Source organism: Poecilia reticulata, linkage group LG18 (genome assembly GCF_000633615.1).
Source record: "Poecilia reticulata strain Guanapo linkage group LG18, Guppy_female_1.0+MT, whole genome shotgun sequence".
NCBI classification, from domain to species: Eukaryota; Metazoa; Chordata; class Actinopteri; order Cyprinodontiformes; family Poeciliidae; genus Poecilia; species Poecilia reticulata.
Genome location: NC_024348.1, coordinates 6877562 through 6904737, shown reverse-complemented (window position 1 = coordinate 6904737; position 27176 = coordinate 6877562). Strand labels below are relative to the sequence as shown.

At 38.0% G+C, this 27176-nt stretch overlaps 1 protein-coding gene across 1 annotated transcript in view; it reads right to left on the bottom strand.

Annotated features, from left to right (window-relative positions):
• Nucleotides 1-13041: 13041 nt before the first annotated feature.
• ndrg2 (NDRG family member 2) overlaps nt 13042-27176 on the bottom strand; it is a 35870-nt gene continuing 21735 nt past the window's right edge. The window contains exons 2-16 of the mRNA XM_008435195.2: nt 24321-24406; nt 22481-22525; nt 19663-19768; nt 19458-19578; nt 19183-19245; nt 19014-19074; nt 18020-18106; nt 17777-17833; nt 17582-17685; nt 17467-17505; nt 17326-17377; nt 17198-17245; nt 17088-17123; nt 16843-16894; nt 13042-16531 (exon numbers count right to left, since the gene is read on the bottom strand). Of these exons, the coding sequence (XP_008433417.1) occupies nt 16368-16531; nt 16843-16894; nt 17088-17123; nt 17198-17245; nt 17326-17377; nt 17467-17505; nt 17582-17685; nt 17777-17833; nt 18020-18106; nt 19014-19074; nt 19183-19245; nt 19458-19578; nt 19663-19768; nt 22481-22525; nt 24321-24395 (1110 nt within the window). The 5' untranslated portion in view covers nt 24396-24406 and the 3' untranslated portion in view covers nt 13042-16367. The remainder of the gene's footprint in view (nt 16532-16842; nt 16895-17087; nt 17124-17197; nt 17246-17325; nt 17378-17466; nt 17506-17581; nt 17686-17776; nt 17834-18019; nt 18107-19013; nt 19075-19182; nt 19246-19457; nt 19579-19662; nt 19769-22480; nt 22526-24320; nt 24407-27176) is intronic.

Below are 27176 nucleotides of genomic sequence, written 5' to 3'. Positions count from 1 at the left end.
ATTAGCTGACCAGACCCTGGGGATCCTTGTCTCCCTGCCCGACCAAAGGCCTGGGCCTCCACGCGAGCATTCTTTGGCAGAAAAGTTTGCAAAACAAACAAACCTCCAGCCTTCTTCACTGATTCAGAAATCTTGAGGTCTGTTCCGCGACCAGCCAGGTTTGTAGCTATGATTACATCACCTTCTTGAAACGTCTCAGATATTGCAGTATTGTCCATGTTATTGTTGATGTAAAGCATCTTCTTTGGTACTTTTCTCCCAAAAGCTCTGTGGATAATTTTTGCTTCTTTGATGGTCTCACAGATGACCAGGACAGCTCTTCCATCTCTATAGGTGGTAGAATGGGTTTGTTCAGTAATAACATCATAAATTTTCTCCCTCCATTCTTTTTCATCCTTCATGATAAGTCCTTGAACCTCAAACAGCTTTCTGCGCTTGAATGAAGGAATTTGGCAGATGGTGACACCCTCACATATTTTCTTCATGGTCTCAATCTCCGCTTGTTGCCCAAGAGTCCCAGACAGTCCATAAATCTGACTTTGGTACTTTTGAAGCAAACCAATGTTGGACATGTAGTTGGTGATGGTGGTCATATCACTTAACTTCATCTGATGTTTCATCTCCAGAAACTGGTGTAGACCATCACTCAATGTCATGAAGTTTTGGACAACGCCTGTAGAGCTGTAGTCCACAGGAACAATTCCATGACTTTCTAAGACATATTCTTGATCTCTTTCCATGTTTTGTGCATGAAATGCATTTTCAATCCAGACCTTTAGTTTAAATTCTACAAGACCTGAAAGGAAACCTGGGATGTAGCAGCTTCCTTCAGACTTGTTCAGCTCACATGGTGTGAAATGCAGAAAACGCCTTACATCTTCTTCTACAGCTTTCACTACGCTATTTGTATCAGGATACATGTATTGACAGAAGCCACCATTCAAAAGCAGAGACACTCGTCTCTGACCATTTCCTCTTGATGACCTGTTCAGTTCTTCTACAGATCCGTCTGTGTTGATGCTGTGCAAAGCAAACTGACATGATGGGAATCTGGTCTCCACTGTCCTAAAGAACTCAACCAGCTTTTTGGCTGGAACATTTGCAGTTTTCTCATCTACTTGACTTGGTGTCCTCCATATTTCCTCGACTGTGCCTTTGGCCAGTACACCTGTGTCCTCGGCCATTTGAAGGACAGTCAACTCAAACACTCCTTCCTGCTTGATCTGTTTTAATACAACTTGATGAAAAGGGTATTTTTGCCCAACAATGTGACCTGACCCTAATTTGCTGTACTGGTTAGCAGTGGCCCATATTAATGCCAGTAGAGGGTTGAGATGCTGAAGAGCAGGCATGTCACTGCTCATGTAGAGAACATGATGACCTTTGTCCAACATCAAAGAATCCACTTCATCCACAATTGCACACTGGAATGTCCTCGGGCCAAATATGTCCATCCTAAGAACATGGTGTTTCAGCCAGTCTCCAGAAAATTGTTCAACAGTACCATAAACAATCTGGCTCTTGTAGCACTCTTTTAAGTCTTCATCTTGCTTGTTGATGTTACAGTCCACCCTGATCTTTAAATGGTCATAGAATTTTTTCCATTCTTTCGTGTCTCTCTCTGCTAGAACAGATGAACTCGACATGATGTCGACTTTTTCTCTTCTCAGAGCTCGAAAGGCTGCAAACATGGCCACAATGAGGGACTTCCCCTCTCCAGTGCCAACCTGAATGAGGCGCCCCGTTTTGGAAAGAGCCATGAGACACCAGCTCACCATCTGGGTCAGTCGTGGTCTGAAATGAGCTTTTTCTGCTGCCTGGCAAAGACTCAATAAATCTTTTTTCAGGCCATTCAGTTGTGATCCTGAATTGGTGGACTCAAGAGCTGCTTGAACTGATGACACAATGTCTCTGACCTCGGCCAACAGCTTATTATTAACTTGGTTCAGTTCTCCATCTCGGATTTCTTCAATAATCTCATCCAGTGTTTTGTCTTCATCATCTGCCAAACACACCTTGAGTGCTTCATTGGTCATTGCTGTGTCTCTGACCATCTCCAGAAGGCTTCTTTCTGAATTAGATCTCCAGGTGGGTGTGATGTAGTTAATCTGAATCCAGTGCAACATTTGTATCAACCATGTGAGGAGATGTGATCTCTCACTTCTATTCACCGACTCAAATCGCTGTACAAGGGCATCGAACAGTTCACTGACGTCTTCAGGTCTCCAATTAATGTTCCTGACCAGTCCTTGCAGCAGCTTGAGAATAATTTCATTGTCATTTGGAGAGAATAATCGATGAGTCATGAAAAGAGTTTCAACCCAATCAAACTCTCTGGTATCTGGGTTCAACCAATCCATTTTGCTGAAGTCTGGTTGAAACAGAAGAGAGCAAACAGTTTGGAGTTTGTTGTGGGATACATTTCACATGTTAGTGTATAACAGCATGTAGTAATGAGCTATAGATGTAATGACACAAAAAGAAACACTTAATTTTTCTACCTGTTGAGATATGCATGGACATACTTCTGTAGTTGCATCTCTCTGAGTGCTATATTACAAAACTAATAGTAAGAGTAATATACTCACCGAACAGCTCCCGTCTTCAAATGATTTCAAATGGTGATTGCCTGTCCTATGTATCCCATTTGTCTCAGTTTCACTTTTGTTGACTCCTCCTAGGCACTGCCACAAGGGAGTTTCCTGCCTTTTAATTCGTTTGCTGTAAATTCAGTGGCTTTCTGTCAGTGCAGATGTCAAAATATGGTAGACATGCCTAATACCCACAGAGTTAAAATTATTTCCTAAACAGACACAGCTGATTACATTCCTCCTTTAACCTTGAGGTATTCTTTCTTTCTTTAGTTTAAGACTGGTTCTCCAGTCAAAGAGGGAAACTCCCCTATCTAATCTGTTAGGCAAATATCTTCACCGTGTCCTGGATTGTTCTGCAGGTAAAGCTCCCAAACATTCAGCACTGAATGTGGCATGGTTTTTCTTTCATTTATTTTACATTCATGCAATTTCTCAGAAGTGATGCGTCAAGGTGTACACACACATGAACAAAATTATTGGCTCCCCCGCTGTTAAAGCCCACAAAGCACACAATGGTGACTGAAATAACTTGAAAATCACAAAAGTAATTGTAAAAAAAATAGATGTATATGTCTCTCTCTCTATATATATATATATATATATATATATATATATATGCATACATATACACAAATAAACCAATGAAAATCAGACACTGGTTTTGAATTATGGTTCAACGGAATAATTTTGAAAATTATGAAATAAAGCCTTTGTAGATCCTGATCTCTGGGTTGATGATCATTATTGTTCATGTATTCATAGATTCTGCCACAGCTGACACTCCAGCCACACTGAGTGGACGCTCAATAGAAGAGGAGCAAAACTCATTGAGATTCTTAGTTCTTCTCACATTTGTTTCCACAGTTATGATGATATACAGAGCCTATTAGAGTTAACAGTAAAAGTAAACAGGTGACAGACCTTGAAACATCTTTGATCATGACAGTGAAACAAAGGATGTGTCTGAAGATAAAGTCAATCCAATCAAAAAGCTGCTTTTCATATTTCACCTAACAAAACATCAAAATGTGGAGTTTCCATTACAAAATAACCTTTAGACAAGACTGTTAACATGATAAGCGTCAGAATGTCAGTGAGAAGCATAAAGTCATCGTATGACCTGGTTACATCTTACTCAATATGGAAAATAATAGCAGAAGATTTGTTTTCAGTAGTAGAAGATTGACAAAATACATTTAAGACATGCATAATTGGAGTTCATAATTTTTGCAGGGTGAGTAAAATGATAAATCTACAGTCTGGGATGAAGACCCACAATTTGTAGAAACTGGGCTGCATTGGGGCTCAGTTGGTAGCACTGTTGCCTTGCAGCAAGAAGGTTCTGGGGTCTTTGCATGTTCTATCTGTGAATGGGTGAGTTATCTCTGGGTACTCTGGCTTCCTTCCACAGTCCAAAGACATGACTTTTAGGTCAAACAAATACTTTAAGTTGCCCTTAGATGTAATTGCAAAGCCTCAAGTTCTGCTTCTGTTAAACCCAGTCAGGTTCTGATTGTTCTAATGCACCTTCAACAAGCAAATGTTCAGTGGTCATTGCTTGTTCGGTGGTCATTGTCCACTTCTTAGACATTGTGTGAATGTAAAGAAAATGAAAGAAAAACCATGCCACAACAGACCATAGCTGACTTATTTGCATAACAGGTTTCATCGGATGTGGTGAGAGATGTTTACCAAAGAGACAGAGAAATATTCTGGCTACTTAGAGGAACAAGTTTACCAACCAAAACTGAAAGTAACATTAAGGGTTAAGAGAGGTGAATAATAAACTATGTTGAGTTATGCCAAGATATGAAAATGACTTGCTGTTTTTTGAATGAATATCAGGTCAACTACCATCAGTAAAAAGTGGAACATTTAACTAAAAAGTACTAAGTAAACTAATGAATGTGTTCTGTATTAGAAAACGTTGGGATCTGGACAGTTGTCTAACAAATGTTCAGATGGGTTAATCAGGATCTGGAAGAGTTCAGAGTTCAACAGTAGAAGGCCTACCAACCATGACAGCAACTCAGCCATCAGATTTGACTAACAAACACGACCAGACAGCAAAGTGGGGCTTAAAAAGGATGTATGACGTGGCTTTGTTAACGGGGGAAGAGAGTCTGTCTGGAGAACTGTCTGCATTTTGCCAGGAACATTTATTATTTTTCTAGAAAGCTTCTGAAAAAAAGCAAATGATAACCAATACCAACATTTTTTCTTTTATTCAGGAGAATTAAAACTAGAAGTTTTTGCTTCCTGGCATTTATTTGTGGACCAAACCGGAACTAAGTAATTTCTTTGTTTCAGTTTAAAGCAGCTGAATCAGACATACAAGGCCTACAAGTCTGAAATCAGCTGCTAGATTATATATTTATGTAGTTGTCAAAGACTTATGAAACTATTATAAGAGCAAAACCAGAGTTTTAATCTTTTGTCATATTGATTTCTGTCTACTTTAATGCATTATGTTTTACTTACATTCCTAGCTATGCCTTTTCCTGAGTTCATTATTGCTTTTGGTCTTGCACTTTGAGTCACTCTTACACTTTGTTAGGATGTGTTATTTCAGTTTTCTTATCTCTTTTGCATTTTATTAGACAATTACTTTTCTTTCTTTGACGGTTCTAATCATTACAGTAAATGGGGAGAGCCATTTAGTGTTCTAAATGCTTCTACCCATTTAGAACTTAGTCTGGTGTTCACTGACCAGGTGTGTTCCTGGTCAGTGAACACACCTTCACATTCCTGAGTAGGAGTAAGGAAGGCTGGAGGCTGTGCAACCTTTTAACTTAAAGATATCTGGGATCTGCATCAATTGTTTTAGTCAGTTTCTAGTAATGTTTGATCGTTTTAAAATGTTTTTTAAATTATTATTAGAAGGAAAATTTAGCTCAATAAAACCCAATTAATATTATGTTTTGCGATTTCTGGAGAGGGAGACAGTGAATCTTGTTCTCTGAATATTAAAGAAAAAAACCTGCCTGCAATAAATGGTACAAAATGATTTTTAGGAATAGGCGGATTGTTTTTGATTAATTAACTATAACCCAGAAACGTTCGCAGTATTTGGAATGCTAACGAAATATCACAATTTCAATCAGAAACATTTACCCGTCTACGCATGTAGAGAAACATTTAAGCCAGATGTCAGAGGAAGATTTTCACTAAACTTTACAACCAATGAAGTTATACTGGCATAAGAAGTTATTTTGGAATAATATATTTCCAGGTAAATGTAGTTTTTCTTCATTATCTTTACCCATCTTGACACATAGCTGCTTACAAAATGCAAGAATGTCCAAGAAATCAAAAGAAAAACCATGCATCACCTGATTATCACCAAGTTATGAAGTTTATTTCCGGAAAAAAAAACTGTCTTGCCAAGACATGGCAGTGAGGTGTGCCAATCAGAACGTCAGGGTTTCTATTTTCAGAACAACACCATAAAAAAACCAACACAGGAAGTTAATTTGAAGGTTAAGGGAGAAGGACAATTAACTCAGTGAGTTAGGCTTTAATTCTAACCCTGATCATGTTGGAACTAGAATATATCACTGTTTTAATCTGCTGTAGTTGTCATGCCAGGACAGTACACGGTGCTGTAAATTTAGCATATTGTCATAATTCTTTTTAACCTCAAGGGTCTCTTCAGATGGAATGAACCAAACTGAACATATTAGCACACTAATTAGTATTAGAATCTGCATTAAATGCGATGTGCATCTCCGTCTCCAATGAACCAAGTGCTCATGTAACTCATATCTTCCATATAAGAATTTGTGTTAAACTGAAACGTTTAAGTAGAACTCACACAATGACGGTCTGCCATATTTTTTTCCTGTTAACACATCCATATGTAGAATATATCCTGCAGCTGTATATGTTCTCCATATGGGAGCTTTCACACCTACTGAGTACTTCTCCACTTGAGAAAAGTTACATTTTTTTTTGGTTGTTTTTCTTGATGATTGTATTGATTACCATCAACAGAGAAAAGAAAAGCCTTGGATAAATCATGTCTCACATGTTGTTCTTAGTGAGATTTTTTTGTTTGTCAACCCAATGTTGGCTTTTTTTGAAGCTTAACTTTAAACAATGTTAATCTTTGCAGCCACTCAAGTCTATTGCTTCTGTTCATTCCAACACCAAATTACACCTGCATTTAGGGTAAGACACGTGGTTTAAAGCAAAGTCAAAAGCTGGAAACACCCTTCCAGCTTCAACTGAGCTCCTCCCCAAGGAGGGTGAAGTCAAGAAGTGAAAGTAAAAAATACTATAAATACATGTAGTGGTGATGTGGCCATTTATTAACAAGGTTTCGGGAGGAAACAAAGTCTTTCTCATCTCAAGTGAGTATCATATGGCTTCTAAATTGAGTAGCACAGCATTAGCAAAATCTCCTTGGAAACCTGAGTGCTTGTAAATCTGGTATTGTGTGAAGTTTGAGGTGTTTTGCATTCAACAATATTCTCTTGTCTCCAGATAAATATTGCACAATTATTGTTAATTTTTGCAAGTTATTGTGTCTGCACTTACTAAACAGTGTTTCCAAACCCTTTTTTCTGCTTTCGTTTTAACCAGATCTGATTTTTTTCTACAAAATGGACAAAATAAAACTCAATTCCAGACATGTGCAACAGTGGGGGCAATCTGAAACTTCTATTGCTCACTTATCTTCTCCAAATGACAGTGAACAAACTCTCCTTGACTTACTGCAAGGACTGGCCAGGAGTATTAAATGGAGACCTGAAGACGTCAGTGAACTGTTTGATGCCCTTTTACAGCGATTTGAGTCGGTGTATGAAAGTGACAGATCACATCTCCTCACATGGTTGATACAAATGTTGCAATGCATTCAAGTTAACTACATCACACCCACCTGGAGATCTAATTCAGAAAGAAGCCTTCTGGAGTTGGTCCGAGATGCAACAGAGACAGATGAAACACTAAAAAAATGTTTGGCAAATAATGAAGACAAAACATTGGATGAAATTATAAAAGAAATCCGAGATGGAGAACTGAACCAGGTTAATGATGAGCTGTTGGCCGAGGTCAAAGACATTGTGTCATCAGTTCAAGCYRSTCTTRGGTCYCSCAKTTCAGGATCAGAGCTGACTGGCCTGAAAAACGATTTGCTAATTCTTTGTCAGGCAGCAAAAGAAACTCATTTCAAACCACGACTGACCCAGATGGTGAGCTGGTGTCTCATGGCTCKTTCCAAAACGGGGCGCCTCATTCARGTTGGCACTGGAGAGGGGAAGTCCTGCATTGTGGCCATGTTTGCTGCCTTTCGAGCTYTGAGAGGAGAAAAAGTCGACATCATGTCGAGTTCATCTGTTCTAGCAGAGAGAGACATGAGAGAATGGAAGAAATTTTATGAACTTTTAAAGATCAGYGTGGACTGTAACATCAACAAGCAAGACRAAGACTYAAAARAGTGCTATRAGAGCCAGATTGTTTATGGTACAGTTGAWGAATTTGCTGGAGACTGGCTGMGACAYCATTTTCATARGAAGGACRTATTTGGCMWGAGGAMATTCCAGTGTGCAATTGTGGATGAGGTGGATTCCTTGATGCTGGACAAAGGTMATCATGTTGTYTACTTAAGCAGTGACATGCCTGCTCTGCAGCATCTCAACCCTCTWCTGGCATTAATATGGGCCACTGCTAACCAKTACAGCAAATTAGGATCAGGTCACATTGTTGGGMGAAAATACCCTTTTCACCAAGTTGTATTAAAACAGATCAAGCAGRAAGGATTSGATGAGTTGACWGTYCTTCAAATGGCCGAGGACACAGGKSTACTGGCCAATGGCACAGTTRMWGAAATACAGAGGAATCCAAGTCTTTTAGATGAGAAAACTGCAAATGTTCCAGCCGATAAGCTGRTTGAGTTCTTTAGGRCAGTGGAGAYSAKATTCCCATCATGTCAGTTTGCTTTGCACAGCATCAACACAGACRGATCTGTAGAAGAACTGAACATGTCATCAAGAGGAAATGGTCAKAGRCGAGTGTCTYTGCTTTTGAATGGTGGCTTCTGTCAATAYATGTATCCTGATACAGATAGTGTAGTGAAAGCTGTAGAAGAAGACGTAAGGCGTTTTCTGCATTTCACACCATGTGAGCTGAACAAGTCTGAAGGAAGCTGCTACATCCCAGGTTTCCTTTCAGATCTGGTAGAATCTAAACTAAAGGTCTGGATTGAAAATGCATTTCATGCACAAAACATGGAAAAAGATCATGAATATGTCTTAGAAAGTCATGGAATTATTCCTGTAGACTACACCTATACAGGTGTTGTGCAAAACTTTATGACATGGAGTGATGGTCTACAGCAGTTCCTGGAGATGAAACATATGTTTAAGCTGAGCGACATGACCACCATCACCAACTACATGTCCAATGTTGGTTTGCTTCAAAAGTACAAAAGTCAGATTTACGGACTCTCTGGGACTCTTGGGCAACAAACAGAAATTGAGACCATGAAGAAAATATATCAGGGTATCGAGACTTGCCAAATCCCTTCATTCAAGCGCAGAAAGCTGTTTGAGGTTCAAGGAGTTATCATGAAGGATGAAAAAAGATGGATCGAGAAAATCTGTGAAGTTGTTGTTAAACAAAGCCAGTCTACAGCTTTAGTAGGCAAAAGAGCTGTACTGATCGTTTGTGAGACTATCAAACTAGCAAATACTATTGATCAGGCTTTAAAAGGCAAAGTTTCAAAGACAATGCTTTACATAAACAACAACAGGGACAACAGTGCAGTCTTTGCCAAGGAGTTGGGTGCAGGAGATGTGATAATAGCTACAAACCTTGCTGGTCGTGGAACAGACCTTCAGGTTTCCGAGTCAGTAAAGGAAGCTGGGGGTCTGCTTGTTGTGCAAACGTTCCTGCCTAAAAATGCTCGTGTGGAGGCTCAAGCCTTTGGTCGTGCAGCTAGACAAGGATATCCAGGGTCTGCTCAGCTCATTGTTTGTTCCAATCATCTGTCAAAGTCCCTACAATTGCTGATTTTAACAAGCAACCTTCTGTCCTCCATTGGAAATATTCTCTGCTCACCTTGTGAAAAGCTGTTTTTTCTGTGCCTAAGGCATTATCAAAGAAGCAAAACCTTGGTGGAAAATCAAGAGATTTTCTTGCTGCTGAGAAGTATTTTAGCTGAAAACTCTAACACAGATATGAGGATTGTCAAAGAGATCAGAGATTCTTCAGTGGCAGAACAACTGTCTAGTTATGTGGAGTCTGATCTTCCTAAGATGAAGAAGAAAGAAGAACTATTCTATCAGTACCTAGAAACACTGGATCTGCTCTACAAAAGCAACAAGTCATCTGAATCTGACGTGTCAGCACTCAATGAGTTTTGGGGAATGTGGCTCCTTACAAACCTTGAAATGGAACAGCCCATCACTGAACTACAAAAAAAACTAAAAGAAGACCTAGAAAAAGCAATGCAAAAACTAAATCGGAAAGAATCTCCTTTCTCAAATCTCCACTACTACACTGCTTGTGGCAGTGAGCTAAAAGAAAAAAAAAAGCTTTCTGAAAGTATCAGCATGTACACTAAAGCTATAAACCAGGACTCTTGTTGGGCAGCAGTAGCATATTACAATCGTGCTTTTGCATATTTAGCCAGACAGAACAGGAAACAGGACCCTGAGTGCCTCAGCCAGGCTCTGGAGGATTTGCAAAATGCACTCAAGTCTCTTGACCTTTACTGTGAACAACTTAATGTCACACATAAATATGCCAGACAAGAAGTCATAGAGCTTATCAGCAGCTACATCACCAGATTTGACTTACACTTACAAGCCAGAGCAACAGTTCTCATTTCTTTGAAATCAAATATTAATCAAGCTATACAGAAGATAGAAAGAGCAAGTAGGATGGGTAGTTTTATCAAAGTAGATGAGAGTTTAGTCTACTTCCTGCTTCTTCCAGAGCACATTCTGTCCATGATGCTCCACACAATAGCATCAGGGGGAATTTCTTCCAGTGATCCTCTCAATAGATGGCAAATTATCAGTCACCATTCTTATGATGCTTTTATTGAGATCAAGAGTGTAGAATCAATGGGCCTGAGTCATATTTATGTCTTGGACACATTGTTCTCTTTGGCTGGCTTTTTCTCAAAGATTGTTTTTAAAGCACGTAGAGGATTTGTTTGAGCTTAAGTAACAGAAAGTCAGTGGGTAATAGTTAACCCCTGACGTTAGCCAAGAATCTAAATTTGCAATAATTAAAATTTATTGCAATAAATTTTCAAATCTAAATTTGCAATAATTTCAATTTATTTTTATTTATTTACTTTTTAGAACATGCATGCAAAGTAAAATAAAAAGCTTTAATGCATTTAAAAAAACTAGAATAAAACCACCCATATGTTTTAGTCAATAGAACATGCTTTATAGGGGATTTGAAAAAGAAATTTTGTTTCACAAAGCCTGATAGCTGCTTGATGAATCAATATACTTTACTATTTTAAATATTAATATGACACGATCATCCTTATTAAACAAGAGCAAATGAACTATTTCGTTTTATTTAAATGATTTTTAATATGTTACAAAAGTTTTCATGGAATATTATGGAAACATTAAACAGTCAAACACTATCCAATCAGTTTTGTCAATATATTTTTAAGATGAAATTAACAGTCAGTGGGTTTGAGTCAATGGGTATTGGCAGAGCTACCCTTATTAATGTTTTTACAGAATATATACAAGTTATTGGAGAATACTGACTTAAATGTCTGAGATATGACTTAAATGATTGCTGTTCATGTCTGATAAGTGTTTCTTCATGTGACAAAAGTACAATTTCTGTTATGTGTTGACTCTTTAAAAAAATTCTTTAATTGTATGTATTACAGAAAAACTATCGTAATAATAATAAAAAAATATTTTCTTAAAAACTTGTGTCGCATTTGTTTTGTATTTGGTATGTATAAACAGAGAAAAGCCAGTTTTAAAGACTAACCTCCTCTTTCTCTAAAGCAGAAGCTTAGTTGCCACCTAGTGGTCAAATGTAGAACGGACGTTAAATTGAACTTGACCACAAAGCCTAATATTTATGTAATATTTGTTGGACACATTTGATCAGAGGTGTGTAGTGTACCTAGACGTCCAAAAAATTCAAGTACGAATAAAAATGTATTTAATAATTAAGTGCCTCAAGTACTGAGTAACTGATCAGAACATCTGAATATTAAAACTTATATCAGATACAAAATATAAAGTTATGTGCAAATTCCTGTATTTTAAAGAGTATAATGAAAAAATTACTTCAAATAGCAATTACAAAATAGCAAAATTTAAGCAGAATGTAATTTTTCTCTCAAAATAAAACTTATGCTCACAATAGATAAATCATTACGTACGTAGGTATGCATAGATTAGAACAAGATAAATTACTTTTAGTAGCAATACATAGTGTTTGCTGTATCTTCTTGATTTCCAAATAACCCAACAGGTTCAGCAAATAGAAAAGCTGTTGAACAAACAAGAGGTCTCACTTTTACATAAACTTAAGTCAGTATCTGGTGCACTTTGATTAAGACGTTTGCTGTTCTCACACACTATCCTGAAATGTTACTAATGTAAGACAAGTGATATTTTATTATTCAAATAAGAGTAAAATGTATGGTGAACTAAAGTATTCCTAAAAGTGGACTTATTCTGAACATTGAAGTTCTGTTTAAGTTAAACTTGAATAGAACTTTGAACATAAATTGATTTATTAACCCATCTATTATAAAAATATGATTTCACTCTTAAATTCACAAGAAGGGATATTTTATTTTTGCTGCTTTGTAAAGCAAGGCAAATAAAGAAATTACTCAGTGATGCAAAATTGCTTTAGTTCATGATGATCCAGGAGAAAATATTTTAGGGTTTACAGAAAATATTCAGGATTTCTGAATGTTTCACCAACTCAAACTGAATACTTTTTAAGACCAATATGAATGGAATTTAAAACCTGTATCACGGCAGAAATGTGCAACTTAGTCCTGCAAAGAGGCAACAAATTTGCACTTACCCATGATAGATGTACAAAAAACTAGCTAGCCAGAAAGGATAGATTAGCTAGTTACCAATAGCCTCAACCGCCTGGAGTCTCAGAACAAAATGTCTCAAACTTTTGCCACCAGAAAAAAAATACAAGATTAAATAGTCATGTCAAGACAATATTTAAAACCTGTGATTAACGCAACATTTTAACCCAACTTACAAAGATATGAATTTAAGACATATTATTTTAAACCTTAAACATGCACAGACACCCTGATAATAGAAAACCTGTTTTGTGAGAGTCCCAAAAGCTTGTAAACAGTATTTTTCTATCCTTTCAATTTACAGAGAATGTGAAGACATTTGGGCAGTTTATACTCAACTGTTTCATTCAGTTTTTTACTCCACATGTGAAAATAAAGACAGTGGACAAGTTGTTCCTCTTAAGCTTTTATTGATATTTAAGTTTGCTTTTTAAGGATGTTCATTGCATTACACAGGGAAATGAGTCACACAAGTAAATTTCAATTTAATGTTTTGTTTTTCACTTTTGATCTTTTAATTATTAATTATATTACTCTCCCTTATAAGCGCTAATGCTAAAAAAGTTACACAAGAACTAGCACACGGTTAACTAACTTGTGAGCACATCGGGACAATAAACTAACACTTCACACAGATAAAAAAAAGATGTAGAAGAGGAAAAAACAGATTGAAATAAAAATTAAGAGTCAGACAGAAGACAACATGGACAAGCATTTACATTCACACATCCCTGCTCAACTCTTTAGAAAGAAGTACCACTGGACTTTTTCCTCCGTGTCTGACTGAAATCAGAACCCGCCTCAAAACCAACAACACCCTGAATCCATGTTCCATTTTTTTCTCTGGTCTCCGCTTCCTGCCATTGTAACCTCCATCTTAAAGCTTTCCACGGTCTTCCCCGTCATGCTCACCGATCACGGCTCGGCCTCTTTTTAAAAAGCTTTGGATAAGTAGAACCGGATCACACAAACAAGAAACAGGCCGTTTCCACCCGACTCATTCAAATCGTAAATGGTTTAAAAATGTGAAAACATCCATGGCTGCATTCACATATAGGCTCTTTTTCATTTTTAGAAATATAGTCAGGCTATTGGCAACATGTCACAGGGCAGTGGACAGCTTTGTGTTGAGATATTAACGTTTAGAGGGAGATCTGAGTCACCAGATAAACGAGGCTCTGAAATTTGGCAGTACGCTGTTACTTCCTAGCTGTAACAGGACAGTTCAAGGTTCAGGCGGTTTTTATTTGGCTTGTTGGCAGTGGGGGGGCTGTTTTACATGGGGTTTTCCCCCGTTTAAAAAAAAAGAGAAAAAGAAAAAAACTGCACCCTCTTGTTTTCCATTTTCTTCCTTCTACTCAGCAAACCGGACACAAACGCTTTCTATCTACTTCCGCGCGACAAGCAAACACACAAGCAGCGGCCCAGTTTAAGTAAAAGGCGCTTCCATTACTGAGGAGTGTGTTTTTATTCCGCCTCAACTAAGCCGGTTGCGTCTATTTGGAGGTATCCACGTACAGGTAAGGTTATGCTGCGTTCAGGTTACCTGCGAAGTTGAAACTCGGTGCTGGGGCTTGACGTCAGACCCGAGGTAACGGCGCTCGAGGTTGGAAGATGGAATTTCAATATGGCGACGCCCGTAAACATTGTTTGCAATAGCTACAAACATCAATTTAAGTTTTACGCTCTACAATCAAACACCATTTTTAATTTGTTCAGTTTAGAGTCGCACACGCATCTCTAAGCTGAGACGCAGTCCTACCTGTGCGTCTCCTGAAACAAACGTTTCTATTGTTGATTCGAGGAGCGGCCATATTGAATCCGCCTTACAAGTCGTGACGGATTTGCTTCCAGTTTCCTCGTGGGAAATCCGACTGCGGAGCGCGGTCCAGCTGATTTTTCCTACTGGGAATTCGTAAATCTCTAGTTCCCGAATAAAACTGGAACGGAAGATAAGAAACGCAAAAAAAAAAAAAAAAAAAAGAACCACAACCCACACGGTGAACACAGTGATCCCTTCTGGCCTCGGCAGACGTCACGGGTGGTTCGACACGCGGCCAGAAAAGTTGGAAGCACTAGTTTAGAAATGTGCGACTCGAGTTGACGACAGCGCCCAAAGCTTTTGCTGAAGCAGACAACATCCCACCCAGGAACGTCCTTCAGACTGTCGCTAGAAACCCCAAACGACACAAACAAACACACGTTATTAGCAGAATATGAAAGAAAAATATCCAGTCAGTATTCACGTGGGGTGAGACCAAGCATGCAGATTCAAGAGAATAATTATAAAAAAAAAAACTTTCAACCTTGTTACATCCAATAAAAAATAAAAGAAAGTAAAACGTTGAGGACGGGACGAGTGGAAGACAAAAACTAAAACCTGGCAACACCAAGGAGGAAATGCATGTTCATCTCAAAAAAAATCTGGAAACCATTAAAAATTAATTTTTCAGTTATTCAATTCAGAAACTGAAACTAGTCATAGACTTGTTACATACATAGTAATATATTTCCATGTTTATTTCTGTTGATTAAGGCCTACAGCTAATGAAAACCCCAAAATTATGTTCCTCAGAAAACTTGAACATAAGATCAATAAAAATACATTTTTAGTACAGAATGATTGTATTTTACCCATATGATGAAAGACCTAATCATGTGGACAGTTGCTGACATGATAGTTGCCCAGTTTTTCACTGAGATATCCATAAAGAGGTAATTCCTAAAAATAATAATAAAGTGCAGTGTCTATGCAAATTGATGGAACGTTGTGTGGAAAGAAAAAACGTGTGCGAGGATTTTAAAAGAAAAGCTCATTTTATAAAACACCGCAACATACAGAACACTGATCTATTAAAAAAAATCTTTATTTCACTGGTCTTATGTAAAGCTTTTATTTTCTAAGAAATATAATTTTGTGTTTTCATCAACTGTAAGCCACAATCATCAATACAAACAGAATTAAAGGCTTGAAATACATCACTGAAATTTAATGCCTCATTATGTATATAATACACGAGTTTCAGTTTTTGAACAAAACTGAAATAAATAAATTTTTTAAATTATGTTAAACTTTTTTTTGAGACGCACATGTAGTTGCTAGAATGGCTCTTGCTGACTGCTTCAGCCATTAGTTGAGACAGGTTGCAAATCAGGAAGAAAAAAAAAACACATTAGAAACTAGCAGTAAAAGTAGTGGACACACACATTGTAGTAAGTATCTCTGCTATAGTATGTTTTTTTTTATTCTATATTATATTAAAATCATGTAATAAAGAGAAAAGTGTTACAGTTTTGTTTCCTATTACATCATCATTAGCTTCAGCATCATCATCAATTCTGCTTCCTGAAGTGTTTCTATGGGTTAAAGTGATGAGTGCAGCTTCTACATGCCACACTCTGGATCTAGGTTAAAGGGGTCTACAGGCTGACAGAGGGAGAGAGGACTGCTTCCCGTTCTGCACCTCCTTCCTGGTTCTTTTTAATCTCTTCTAGCTGAAAGACTGCAACTGTGCTGGACCAACATGGAGGACAGGCCCTCTCTCTCTCTCTCTGTCTGCTCTTGCGGGGGGGAATGATGGGAGTCATGTTTTGACTGATGGAGAAAGCCATTCGTTCGTCTCGTTTTCTTTGCGTTCACGCTTCACCTTTTTCCCTTCGTTCCTTTGTCGCTCTCCGCTTTTGCCGTCGTTAGGTGGTGGAAGGGGGCGGAGTCTTCTTCAGCAGGAGACCTCCATGGTTTGGGAGGGGCTGGGCGGCATCTGGCCCCCCTGCGAGCCCTGGGACAGGGTGCGCGAGCGAGAGCGGGACCCGTCCATGGAGTAGGAGGAGGAGAGCGAGGTGGTGCGGGAGCGGGACAGGCGGGTCATGCAAGAGGAAGCCACTGAGGAGAAAGATTGTGTTTATTGATGTTCAGAAGGTGGTAAATGTGATCGAAACAACACACTGCAGAACATTCCCATAACTGTGGCATTCATTTTTAGTCCAGACTACGGGTGTCCTGGAAATTTCATGTACCGATATGAAAATTTGGGCTGATACTGATATTGTATTGCTGTTGTGGACAATAAACGATATTTACTGATATTATATATCTATTTCCTTGCCAAGAAACGTACAAACAGGAAATCCCCACAATCAAGATTTATGTTTAGCTGAGAAATGTTAGATGAATTTTCAGAAAAGTTAACTTACTATAACCCATTCCTTGGATGAAATATTTGAAAGCCTCGGTGAGTTTAGCAGGCTGCAGACAGAAAAATGACAATAAAAATAATCAGTTAAACAAAAACTGAAACATTTCAGAAGGATTTTTTACATTTCCTGCCTATTTAAACAAATGCAACTTTTATTTTAACAACTAGGTCATTTTCTCATGTATTCTAAGTGCTGACTCAGCAGTTTGTGACGTTTCTAAAACACTCTGCTGCTCCTGTTACCTGAGTGAGCTGAGGGAGGCCGCCTGCGTCGGCCATCTGTGGCAGGGACAACAAAGGTTACAACAGAGTCAGAGAAGAGACGCTAAAGCAAAGACAAACTGATGTTTCACCTTCAGGAAGGAAGTTGATGTGGGGTCCAGCTTGCTGTTGCACTCCACCTGGTGGACACAGGAAGAATAACATGAAAAAAAAAATCTTTCTTTATAGGTATATCAAAGTTACAAGACCTTAAACTTACAGCAGCATCTTCATACGGAGCTTGATCCCCAACTACTAACATCACTGGACACCTGATAAAGAAACACATTTCAAACTCATATGAGCTGCATTGAACTGTTTGAGATTTTTATTTTTTTAAAGAAAGAAGAGGTGTAGTTACTTGAAGGTATAGTTGCGGTCCAGGTTCAGATCTCTGCGGCTGTGGCGGAGAGAGAGACGGGGTTAGCCCTGGTTGGGTTCTGGTGCGTATGCTGCCCCCTGCAGGATGTTTTTACCTGTTGTACGTCTTCCAGAAGAGCTCCATGTTGGCCAGATTAGGCGCTTTGGAGATCCGCTCTCTGTGAGACTGCACCAAGTCTGTGTTTGCTGAAAGTTCCTCCTACAAAAAGGATAGCTTTTTTTTTAGAAAACATGAAAAAGATTATGTAAATTGTAGTGTTTTCTTCCAGACGTTTAAGGTTTTGCCGTACCTGACTGAAAAGGTGACATAAGATCTGCTCTGTGAGGGAGGAAGTCACAGAACTGAGCTACAGAGGAGACAAAGAGAACAGATCGATTTAGCCGATTCTCACATCAGAAACATAATCTATAACACTGTCTCGTCTAATTTTATATCCCTTAACTGATTAACAGCCCTGATCAGGTCAAACTTTGTTACAATCTCAGGTTTCTATCAGCAGGAAGACAAGAAGTCAGATGGTGAGCCGACGAACCTTGTGAGCGGCCCAGTCCATCCATCCTTTAGCGTTGGTGTCGATGTTAACCAGAACCAGGCCCTCCACTGAATCTGGATTAGCGAGCTGCAGACAGAAATCAAGTTTAAAGCAAATAAAACTTCGACTTCAGAATCGAGCAGACTGCCTGAGCTCAATGTAGCTTCATGTTTGGTGCCTTTTCTTTGTTGGTATACTCGACTTTACTGTACCTGAGATGGAAAATAGTAACAATTCATGCTTGTAATATTTACTCTATTCTCTCAAACCTAATTTTCCCAGCATCCCACATCTATTTTCGCTGGATGAGTATTTGAAAGGCTGCTGTGTTGTTTATTCTGTCTGTAAACGAGTTTGTACCCTTTGAACTTTTTCACACTTTCTCACGTTTCAAAATTCAACTTGTTTGGCCTACATGCAAAATGCTTTATGTGGCAAAAAATGTAATCCATTTAAGTTGATCTTTGTAACAAGGCAAATGTGTAAAAGTGGGTTCAAAGGGAATGAACACATCTGCAAGGCAATATAAATGCAGGAATAATTACTGTCATTTTCATTTGGTTTTCTGTTTAGAGGCTGTGGTGCAACTAATATTTATTAAAGATGAACCGATATGAAACTTTGGTCCGATATATCGATGTTGATGATTATATATCGCGCGTGCCTAATATTTACCTTACCTCAGGAGGATTAATATGTCTCTCTAAAAATACCAGCTAGTATCTACAGTATTTTCCCTAAATTTGGTGCAAAAACACAATTGAAAAAAATCTAAAACAGCTTAAAACTGTAACACTGCCCTTTTTGATAGCTGCCACTCAAAAAATATCTATTTTAAGCAGAATTCCTTCATTTCCACTCTTTCAACGGGACTGTACCATACTCTTCATCTGCCTGACTGCGAGAACAGTGTCAGATTCTGACAGCTACTTTGGATTATGCAAAGGACACAGATGGTAAAAAAATGACAGCTCTAACAATAGAAGCTACTCACTGTGAACTTGGAGAGGATGTACGCTCCCGCTCCCACCCCCACCCCAATGACGGTACGGAAGCTGACAGACGGAGAGAATTAACAAAAAAAAAGAGCTTAATTTAAAGACGTTTTGTGTGGGAGCACATCATATATATACAAGTCAAATCAAATCAAATGTAGTATTTACTTGAAAAACTGCAGCACAGCAGGGATCATCTCAGCGATGGTCTCCATGGAGGGATACTGGTAGCTACAACAGCAAAAAGAAATGGAACGAGGCGATCAAGGTTTTTGTTTTAGTTTCTGACAAAACCGCATTTAGCAACCAGATATGGGAGCGGGGAGATGTGAGAGATGGGAACATTGAGTATTTTTAGAGGGGATTACTTTGAAGCCTGCACAGAAGATTATTCACACTTTGAGAAAACGAAGGGTTATGTTAGGAAACGGAGATCAGCGTACCCTGGAGGGTAGGCGGAGGCCCCCTCCTCTTGGCCCGGAGCGTCGATGTGAATCAGGGTGAAGCTCTTGACGATCTCCTGCATCTCCTCGAATTTAAACAGAGGAGAGAAGCAGCTCTTACCTGCCGGAGAAAGAGCGCGAAGGGAGGATGAGGAAGAGAAAATGAAGATGAGAGAGAGAGAGAGAAAGAGAGAGCTCTACTCACTGTCCAGACCCACGTCATGGCAGGTCAGGATGGCGGGCCGGCGGGTGGTCCGCGTCCCGTGGAGGGTCACGCGTAGAACGCCGTGCGGGGTCTCAACGCTGTGCTCCTGAGCAGAGAAAGGTGGGGGCATTAAGTCTAGGATGTTAACATTGCTAATCATCACATCTGAGGCGTCTATCCCGCTTCAGATTTTTTTTTTTGTCATATCACAACCACAAACTTCACCTTTTTCTTTGGAATTCAATGTGACAGGCCAGCACAGAGAGCTGCATTTCCACTGATCATATATTTGAGCAATTTGACATTTTGAAAATAAATTTGCTTAACAGAAACGTGTCAATTTCGAGAAAAACTTTTGCTGTTAGAATGTGTTTTTTTTTTTTGCCATATAGTTGTTTGTTTCTCAAACCAATTTTTGCATCACACAAGTCACATGATCGACAGCCGGATGATGCCATGAAGAAGAAGACAGGAAGTAGTTGGAGGGGTAACACTTTATTTGAAGGTTTGTGCATAAGACTGACATGACACTGTCACAAACATGACATAACATCTGTTAGGAACATGAAGTCTTTATGAATGTTTATGACAGTCATGAAGTGTCATTCGGTAAATAATGACACTTTTAATGCAAAGTTGCTCTAAAAGTTGCATTAAAAGTCCATTAAAAGTGCCAACTTTGCATGATTTTGTAAATGATGATAATTTAATGCAAAGATGGGATTTTTAATGGACTTTTTATATAACTTTTAGAACAACTTTGCATTAAAAGTGTCATTATTTATCGAATGACATTTCATGACAACTGTCAGAAACTTTCATAAAGACTTCTTTATGTTCATGATATTATGTCATGTTTATGACAGTGTCATGTCAGTCTTATGCACACCCCTTCAAATAAAGTATTACTGTTGGAGAATCATGGCGTGACATGTTTTGAAACAACTTAATGCATAAACAAACTTATTCACATGTGATTTTAATTGTGTTTCTTATTTAATAGAAAAACCATGGTTAAACATGGTTTAACCATGTTTAACCAGGGTTAAACATGGTTTGTCGACATTCCACTAATGTGGAATGTCGACAAAGTTTTGTACACATTTGTAATGGATATTCAAAGAAATTAACTCGGGGTTTAAAATGTAAGACTTTTTAAGGCCGCTATGAATGGAATTTAAGACCTTCATATCTCCAAATAAATGTACAAACTTCATTTCTTAGAAGTCCTTAAGACATTTTAGGATGTCTGAAGGCCTTAATTTAAAACACACAAATTTAAGTCAACTTTAGGACTTTTTAAGGACAGCCTGGAACTGATATAGTAAAGACTTAAAAAAAAAATGACTATAGTGAACTGAAGAGAAAATGGTAAAACTTGAGCTTAAATATACAAACAGGAAAACAATCAAAACACAAATACCCCAAAATGGTGACATTGAAAGATCAGTTTTCTTCACAGACTGTAAAAATGTCAAACAGGAGTTAAGATAAAAAGTATTTTTCACGTTTTATGTTTCTATCGTGCTTTATCAAGTTAATGCATTTTTAATTGAATGTGTTGATGATCCTACAGAAACATTGCCTTGTTTTGCTTTTTGCCATGCATGACAACATATCCACACATTAAATAACATTTTTGAAAAGGCAACTACAAAGGTATACTTCTGTACACACAATTACTGGACAAAGAGGGAAAAAAATAAACTTCTTTGCTGAGTAATAAATCTTTGCCTGCTTCAGTGAGTCACATTTCCCTAAATAAAGCAAAACCATTCTTTGCATTTTAATCCAAACAGCCTAACGCTACTCACTCCATTCAGTTTCTGCTTTATAGTGCTGAAGCAGAACTAACCCCGGCCAATGAAAGTATTCACATTTAATTGAATTCAGTCTCTAGCATTACTGCGTGAATGTAACAGTGCATGCACAGCAATTATCCACCCTGCTGGGCTCATTTTAGTGTTGAATAAACACAAAGCTCTGGGTCAAGCCAATAATGTTTCTGAACCTCATGTCTAACAAAGAAAATATGATTGGATTCCTCCTGAAAAGAACACATCAGTGTGGAGAATTAATATGTAGCTAACCTTTATTTATTTATAGAAATTATTTATTTCTATTTTCTTTATAAGACAGTTCAATTACCTTTCGCACAGTCATGTAATTTACTTTGCTTGACTTGCTTGTTCAGACAGATGAGAGCAGCTGAAACATTACTCATTCAAATTTATGACGGTCAAAGCAAAGCATTAAGGTACAACAGCAGTTTTGTCTTCACATGATTATCCGGAACTGCGCTGAAATATCCAAGAAGCAGAATTTTTCAATTATTGAGTCGTAGCAAAAACGACGAGAGAGTAAACATGCTAGCTTTAGCCTAGCATTTAAGACTGTAACTTTATATGTATGGAGCCAGAAAGATAAAATAAACTAATTTATTTTGTTTAAGGACAAAATAAATTGTCCTTGTGACAATAAAATGATAATTTAAACATAAAACACCAACTGACACCATTGTCTATTTCAAGGAAGCTCAGCAGATAGCTTTGAGAATAACCAATGACTTATTGGCAAACATGTTATTTTTACTGTTAATTTGCAGGTTTCATTCTCTGGTGTGTTTTTCTCTCAACCTCAATTACTCTAATCAAGAAACTGTCTGAAGGTTACACTTCAATTATTACTTTTTTTTTTCAATATTTTGTAAGTGTTGCTTTGTTATGAAAGGTTGTTTCTCAATATATCTGCTTTTAAACATGCGTTAGAGTTATTTTCAACCCGACTGAACTGATTCAAGCATCTGTGGCGGTCTCACCTGTCCTTGATCTAGGAGTATCCTTGCAGCCAGTTCAGCAACATCCTATATGTAAGAAAAGACTAATTAGTAAGATGCTTTGAATGTTTTCTTATTTTACAGAATATACATGTGGTACATGAAGACAGAGGGCTAAGAAAACAATCAGATAAGACAGATGATAGATTTTATTTTTACAAAAACACAATATGAGTAGATGAAAATCTTACGCTATTACTCTTATTTGAATTACTTTACGTCTAAGACTGAAGCAAATGTTGCTACATCTGTTTTTTTTTTTTTTTTTTGTCGTAACCAACATAAATAGAAACCTCTAGATGTTTAATTATTGGAAAAACGGGTTGGAAGCAGATGTGCTGATGTGAGTTTTATTATTTCATACTGAATGTATCTTGCCTAAGTACAGTGAGTTTGCTGCAGCAACACCACTCTTTGTTGTGGATACTGTTACTGATTGAAGACCATTCAATTTTAGCCATCAGTGACATTTTTAAAAATGAAGCAATTTGAAAGAAAACTGTATTTCCTATGACATACTGAGATGTGTCTGCGTTTCATTCAGGCTGCGAGAAGGAGAGAGAGAGCAAGACTTTCAGGTAACAGGAAGGCAGAATGAAGTAGAGCAAAGTTGCTCTGTTTGGTCCATCTTGGATCATGTTGGGTTTTGACATCTTGGCTACAGATCCAACTTTTACAGACCACACACACAGGGAGTGTTGTCTTGGTAACGCTGATTGCATTAACTGCTTATATGTAATGCATTCAAAATGTCAATCTGATCATTTTGTCCTCATTTTAAAAGAGTGAATCCATGTTGTACAGATGCTGCTCTCCCACACACACACACGGTGTGACGTCTCCTCCTCTTTTAATATAAATGATTAATGGCCGCTCATGGTAGGGAGGCAAGAAAAATAATTTCCATGCTGGTTTTCGTTACAAAAACTTCAAATCGAAAATAGTAATAAATTTAACAACCTTACAGTAGTCAAAATATTTTCATAATCAAGTTATTTTAAGATTGCTTACGTTGTTGTGGATTTCTATTTATGTAACATTTTCTCTTCTTTATATGTTAGTGGAAGCAGACACAGTCCTAATGAATATTTTAAGACGCAGGAAAAATGCTACAAATATTCACAGTTTCTGCTGCTGGATCATAACCAGGTTGTGCGCTGAGCTAAAAGAAGAAGCAGAAGCAACGGAGGTGGCAAATGATTGAAAATTGCATCTAAACTCAAACAAGTTCATTACCTTAAAAATGATTCTGTAATAAGTAGAACCACTATTCTTGTTTGTATCATCATACAGTTTGAGTTTAAATGCAGTATTCAAATATTTGCCTGCTCTATTTTTTGAGTGTATCTACTTTCTCTAAAGAATTTTTAAAAAAGCAAAAACTTATTACAAGTTATTGCATTTATGCTGTACCCGTGTTGGCCACCAGGTGTCATCATCAAGTCACCTGATGTTGCCATGCAGATGTTGCCCTGCAGAGCAGAGCAGAGCAGGATCTGCTCTCGCTCCCTCATCGTTTGACGTCAACCCACCAGATCGGAGCCAGCGCTGCAGCTCTGCTCACACACTCTCACACAAACACCCGCTTATGCGCGGGCGTTAAGACCTTTCACATATGTGCTTGGAAGACAAGTCGTCTGATGACGGATTTGCTCAGACTCAAGAGTGCAAACACCGACTCCGGGACACACACAAGTTCTGGCAGGAGTCAAAATGCTTCTGGTTTGAGCCTGGCTCGGTTTGGACTTAGTGTGATCGCTACTGATATGAGTTTTCCTGTGAAGTTTATATGATATTTAATATCTGAAGCAGAATGTCTAACCTTGGCAGCATCAGTCTGACCCGTGAGTAAAGGCTTGTCCTCTGTGATGGCGATTTCCTGCATTTCTGATGTCATGGTGGCTCCCCCTAAATGTGGAAAAGAATAACAAAAACATTGAAAACATTTCATATCTCTGTCTCCTTTTTGAAATCACACACTCTGTGGCTTATATTTTGAGGTATCTATATGAACACAAACACAGATTGTGGCCTGCACATACACAGGAAGTGATTAAATACTGCATGTAGCTGCTGTCCTCGTGGGACTTAAAATGGGCTGTGGGGCCTTTTCAAAGTTAATTAGTAATTAGTGCCGGCAGAGATGTGCAGAAAGGGATTGTGGGGGAGAAAACGCAGAGCAAAAAGAACCATTGGGAGGGCTGGAAGAGAAGATGGACACATCAAAATAACGGTACATGCATAACAGATGGCTAAAGTACATGTGTGACAGGGATTTACTCTAATATGCAGCAACCTGTGCTGAAGAAGTGACAACCCTGCGTGAAATGACAGCAACCTGAGGGGACGGTTGATGGTGAGAAACCAGAGCCTCTGGCGGGGAGGAGAAAAACACCTTTACAGCCACAGCGTGATACTGGGTGCTACTGTGAGAGCAGCCAGGAGCTTAACGCTACACCTGAAGGCATTGTTAAGAGCTAGGGTTTTTTGGATTTTGTACACACTTCAACAGTTGAACCGTTTTGACATAATGTTAAGATAAACACTTAATAATCACAAGGAACTGCTCTCTGATCAATGAAAATGGTGCAAAAGTTTAGCTTATAAATATGGAGTCAGCATCTTTTGTTACCTGACCATTACTGATAAGAAAATATGATAAAAAAGCTCAGGAATTGTAAAAGTCATCACTACTTAAGCATGAACAATATAGTAACTGTTAGCATTAGCTTCAAATTTAGCACTCCACCATTTTCCTGCCTAAACGTGAGAAAAACAAATAGTTCAAATGATAAGCTAACTAAATAATGGCATTGTAGTTACTAAAACCTCCTTTATCCCAATGTATTTTTACACTAAGTACAAATTAACAATGTTCTCCAAAACGGAATCCAGACTAAGCATTAGCTTTAATGTAGCACTTTTCTGTAGCCTGAAAACCACGATGCCAAAATAGTTCAAAGTTCATTAAGAATTAGTGACAATGCAGTTGCCAGGCTATCAGTGATAAGTTGAAGACATGATGTTATAGTCAACATTCATTAAGAATGTTTCCCAAGAACAAAAGCAACAGTTAGTATAAAATTTAGTGCTCCACCATTTTCCCAACTAAATGAGAAAAAAAACCTGCAAATAAATGGTGGTACACAAATCCTGCAAATACGAAGCTAACCATTTGCTTATAGTTACTAAACCATATTCCAATGTATTTTTACACTAAACACAGTCGGCAATGTTCTTCAAAACTAAAGCCAGACCAAGCATTAGCTTCTAATAAGGCACTTCTCCGAAGCCTGAAACTTATCAGACATAGAAAAATTTTGATGCTGAAATAGTTCAAAGTTCATTAAAAGTTCTGACATCATAGTTACCTGATTATTAGTGATAAGTTGAAGACAAGATGTCTAAAACACTGATTAAACATGTTTTTCAGCAGTGAAGCAACAATTAGCATTAGCTTCCAGTTTAGCACTTCTCCCCCACCTAAGAGTCTGCTCCATTTTCCCACCTAAAAAGGTAATGTTTATCTAAGTATTAATCTTTCATATTACAATTGCCTGTCTATTACTGATAAGATGATGACATAATAAAATCGTAGGTAATGTTAAAGACAGAACAAATAAAATATGTTCTTTGCTAAAAAAAAAAAGTCAGAACTAGCTTTAGCTTCTAGCTTGGTACTTCTTCATACCCCTTGTGCCAAATGTTTTAACACAAAAACCTAAAATAAGATAAGATGGAAACAAAACTTACACCCAAAAAAACACCTCTGGTTTGGGTATAAGAATCATTAGCAGTACAGTGAGAATCAAAGATAATCAGAAAGCATGATATTATTATGTTGCTCCATTATCTATTTATTTTTGCACTGATTGATTTTTTCCCCCGTCATCATATTTTTGATTAGTCAATAATGGCTTTTGCCTTCCATGAAAAGATACAAGGTTATTTAATCCTACACACATTTTAATAACCGTTGCTATTTTAGCTATTGCTTAGCTATCGTTGTTATTGCTTAAAGTAGATATTAAAAATGAATCAGAACGCAGCATTAGCCTTTATGAAGAAGCACTGCTGTTTATAGTATACTAACTGTGCATGTCCTGCTTTCAGAAAGCGATGACTGCATTCTGTCTGCAGGTCTGGCATTACATCAGACGGATGAAGAAGGCCAGTTAGTTCGTGTGATGTGTGTGTATATATGAGCGTGCACACATCACGAAATGAACAGCTTTCCCCCCTTGGGGAAAAAACTGGGTCTCAAGCGGAAATGATTAGTCACCAAAGAAGGCCAGCACACACCACCAAACACTCACTACTTCCATTGTTCACCATGTAGCTCTCCTGTTCCCTCCTTACATTCCTTAACCTCGTCTTTCTCTGCGTTTCCTTGGTCACTTGTTTTCTTAGTGTCAGTACTGTCACCAGGGGAAGTCTTTGTAATGCCTTTCCCTTTCATGCTGTTACTCTAAAACTAGGACTGACACATAATATGAGCTATAAATAAGTAAGGAAACCATGCGAACAGATTTGAAACAACAGTCATCAGATCAATTTTGTTATCACTCTCTTCAACATGTAGGTAGCCAAGCGTGGCAAATCTGTTCAATGTCATGTTCTTTATGATATTCTCTCAATTGTGTTCACTTGCATGTGATACAACATATGCATGACCCAC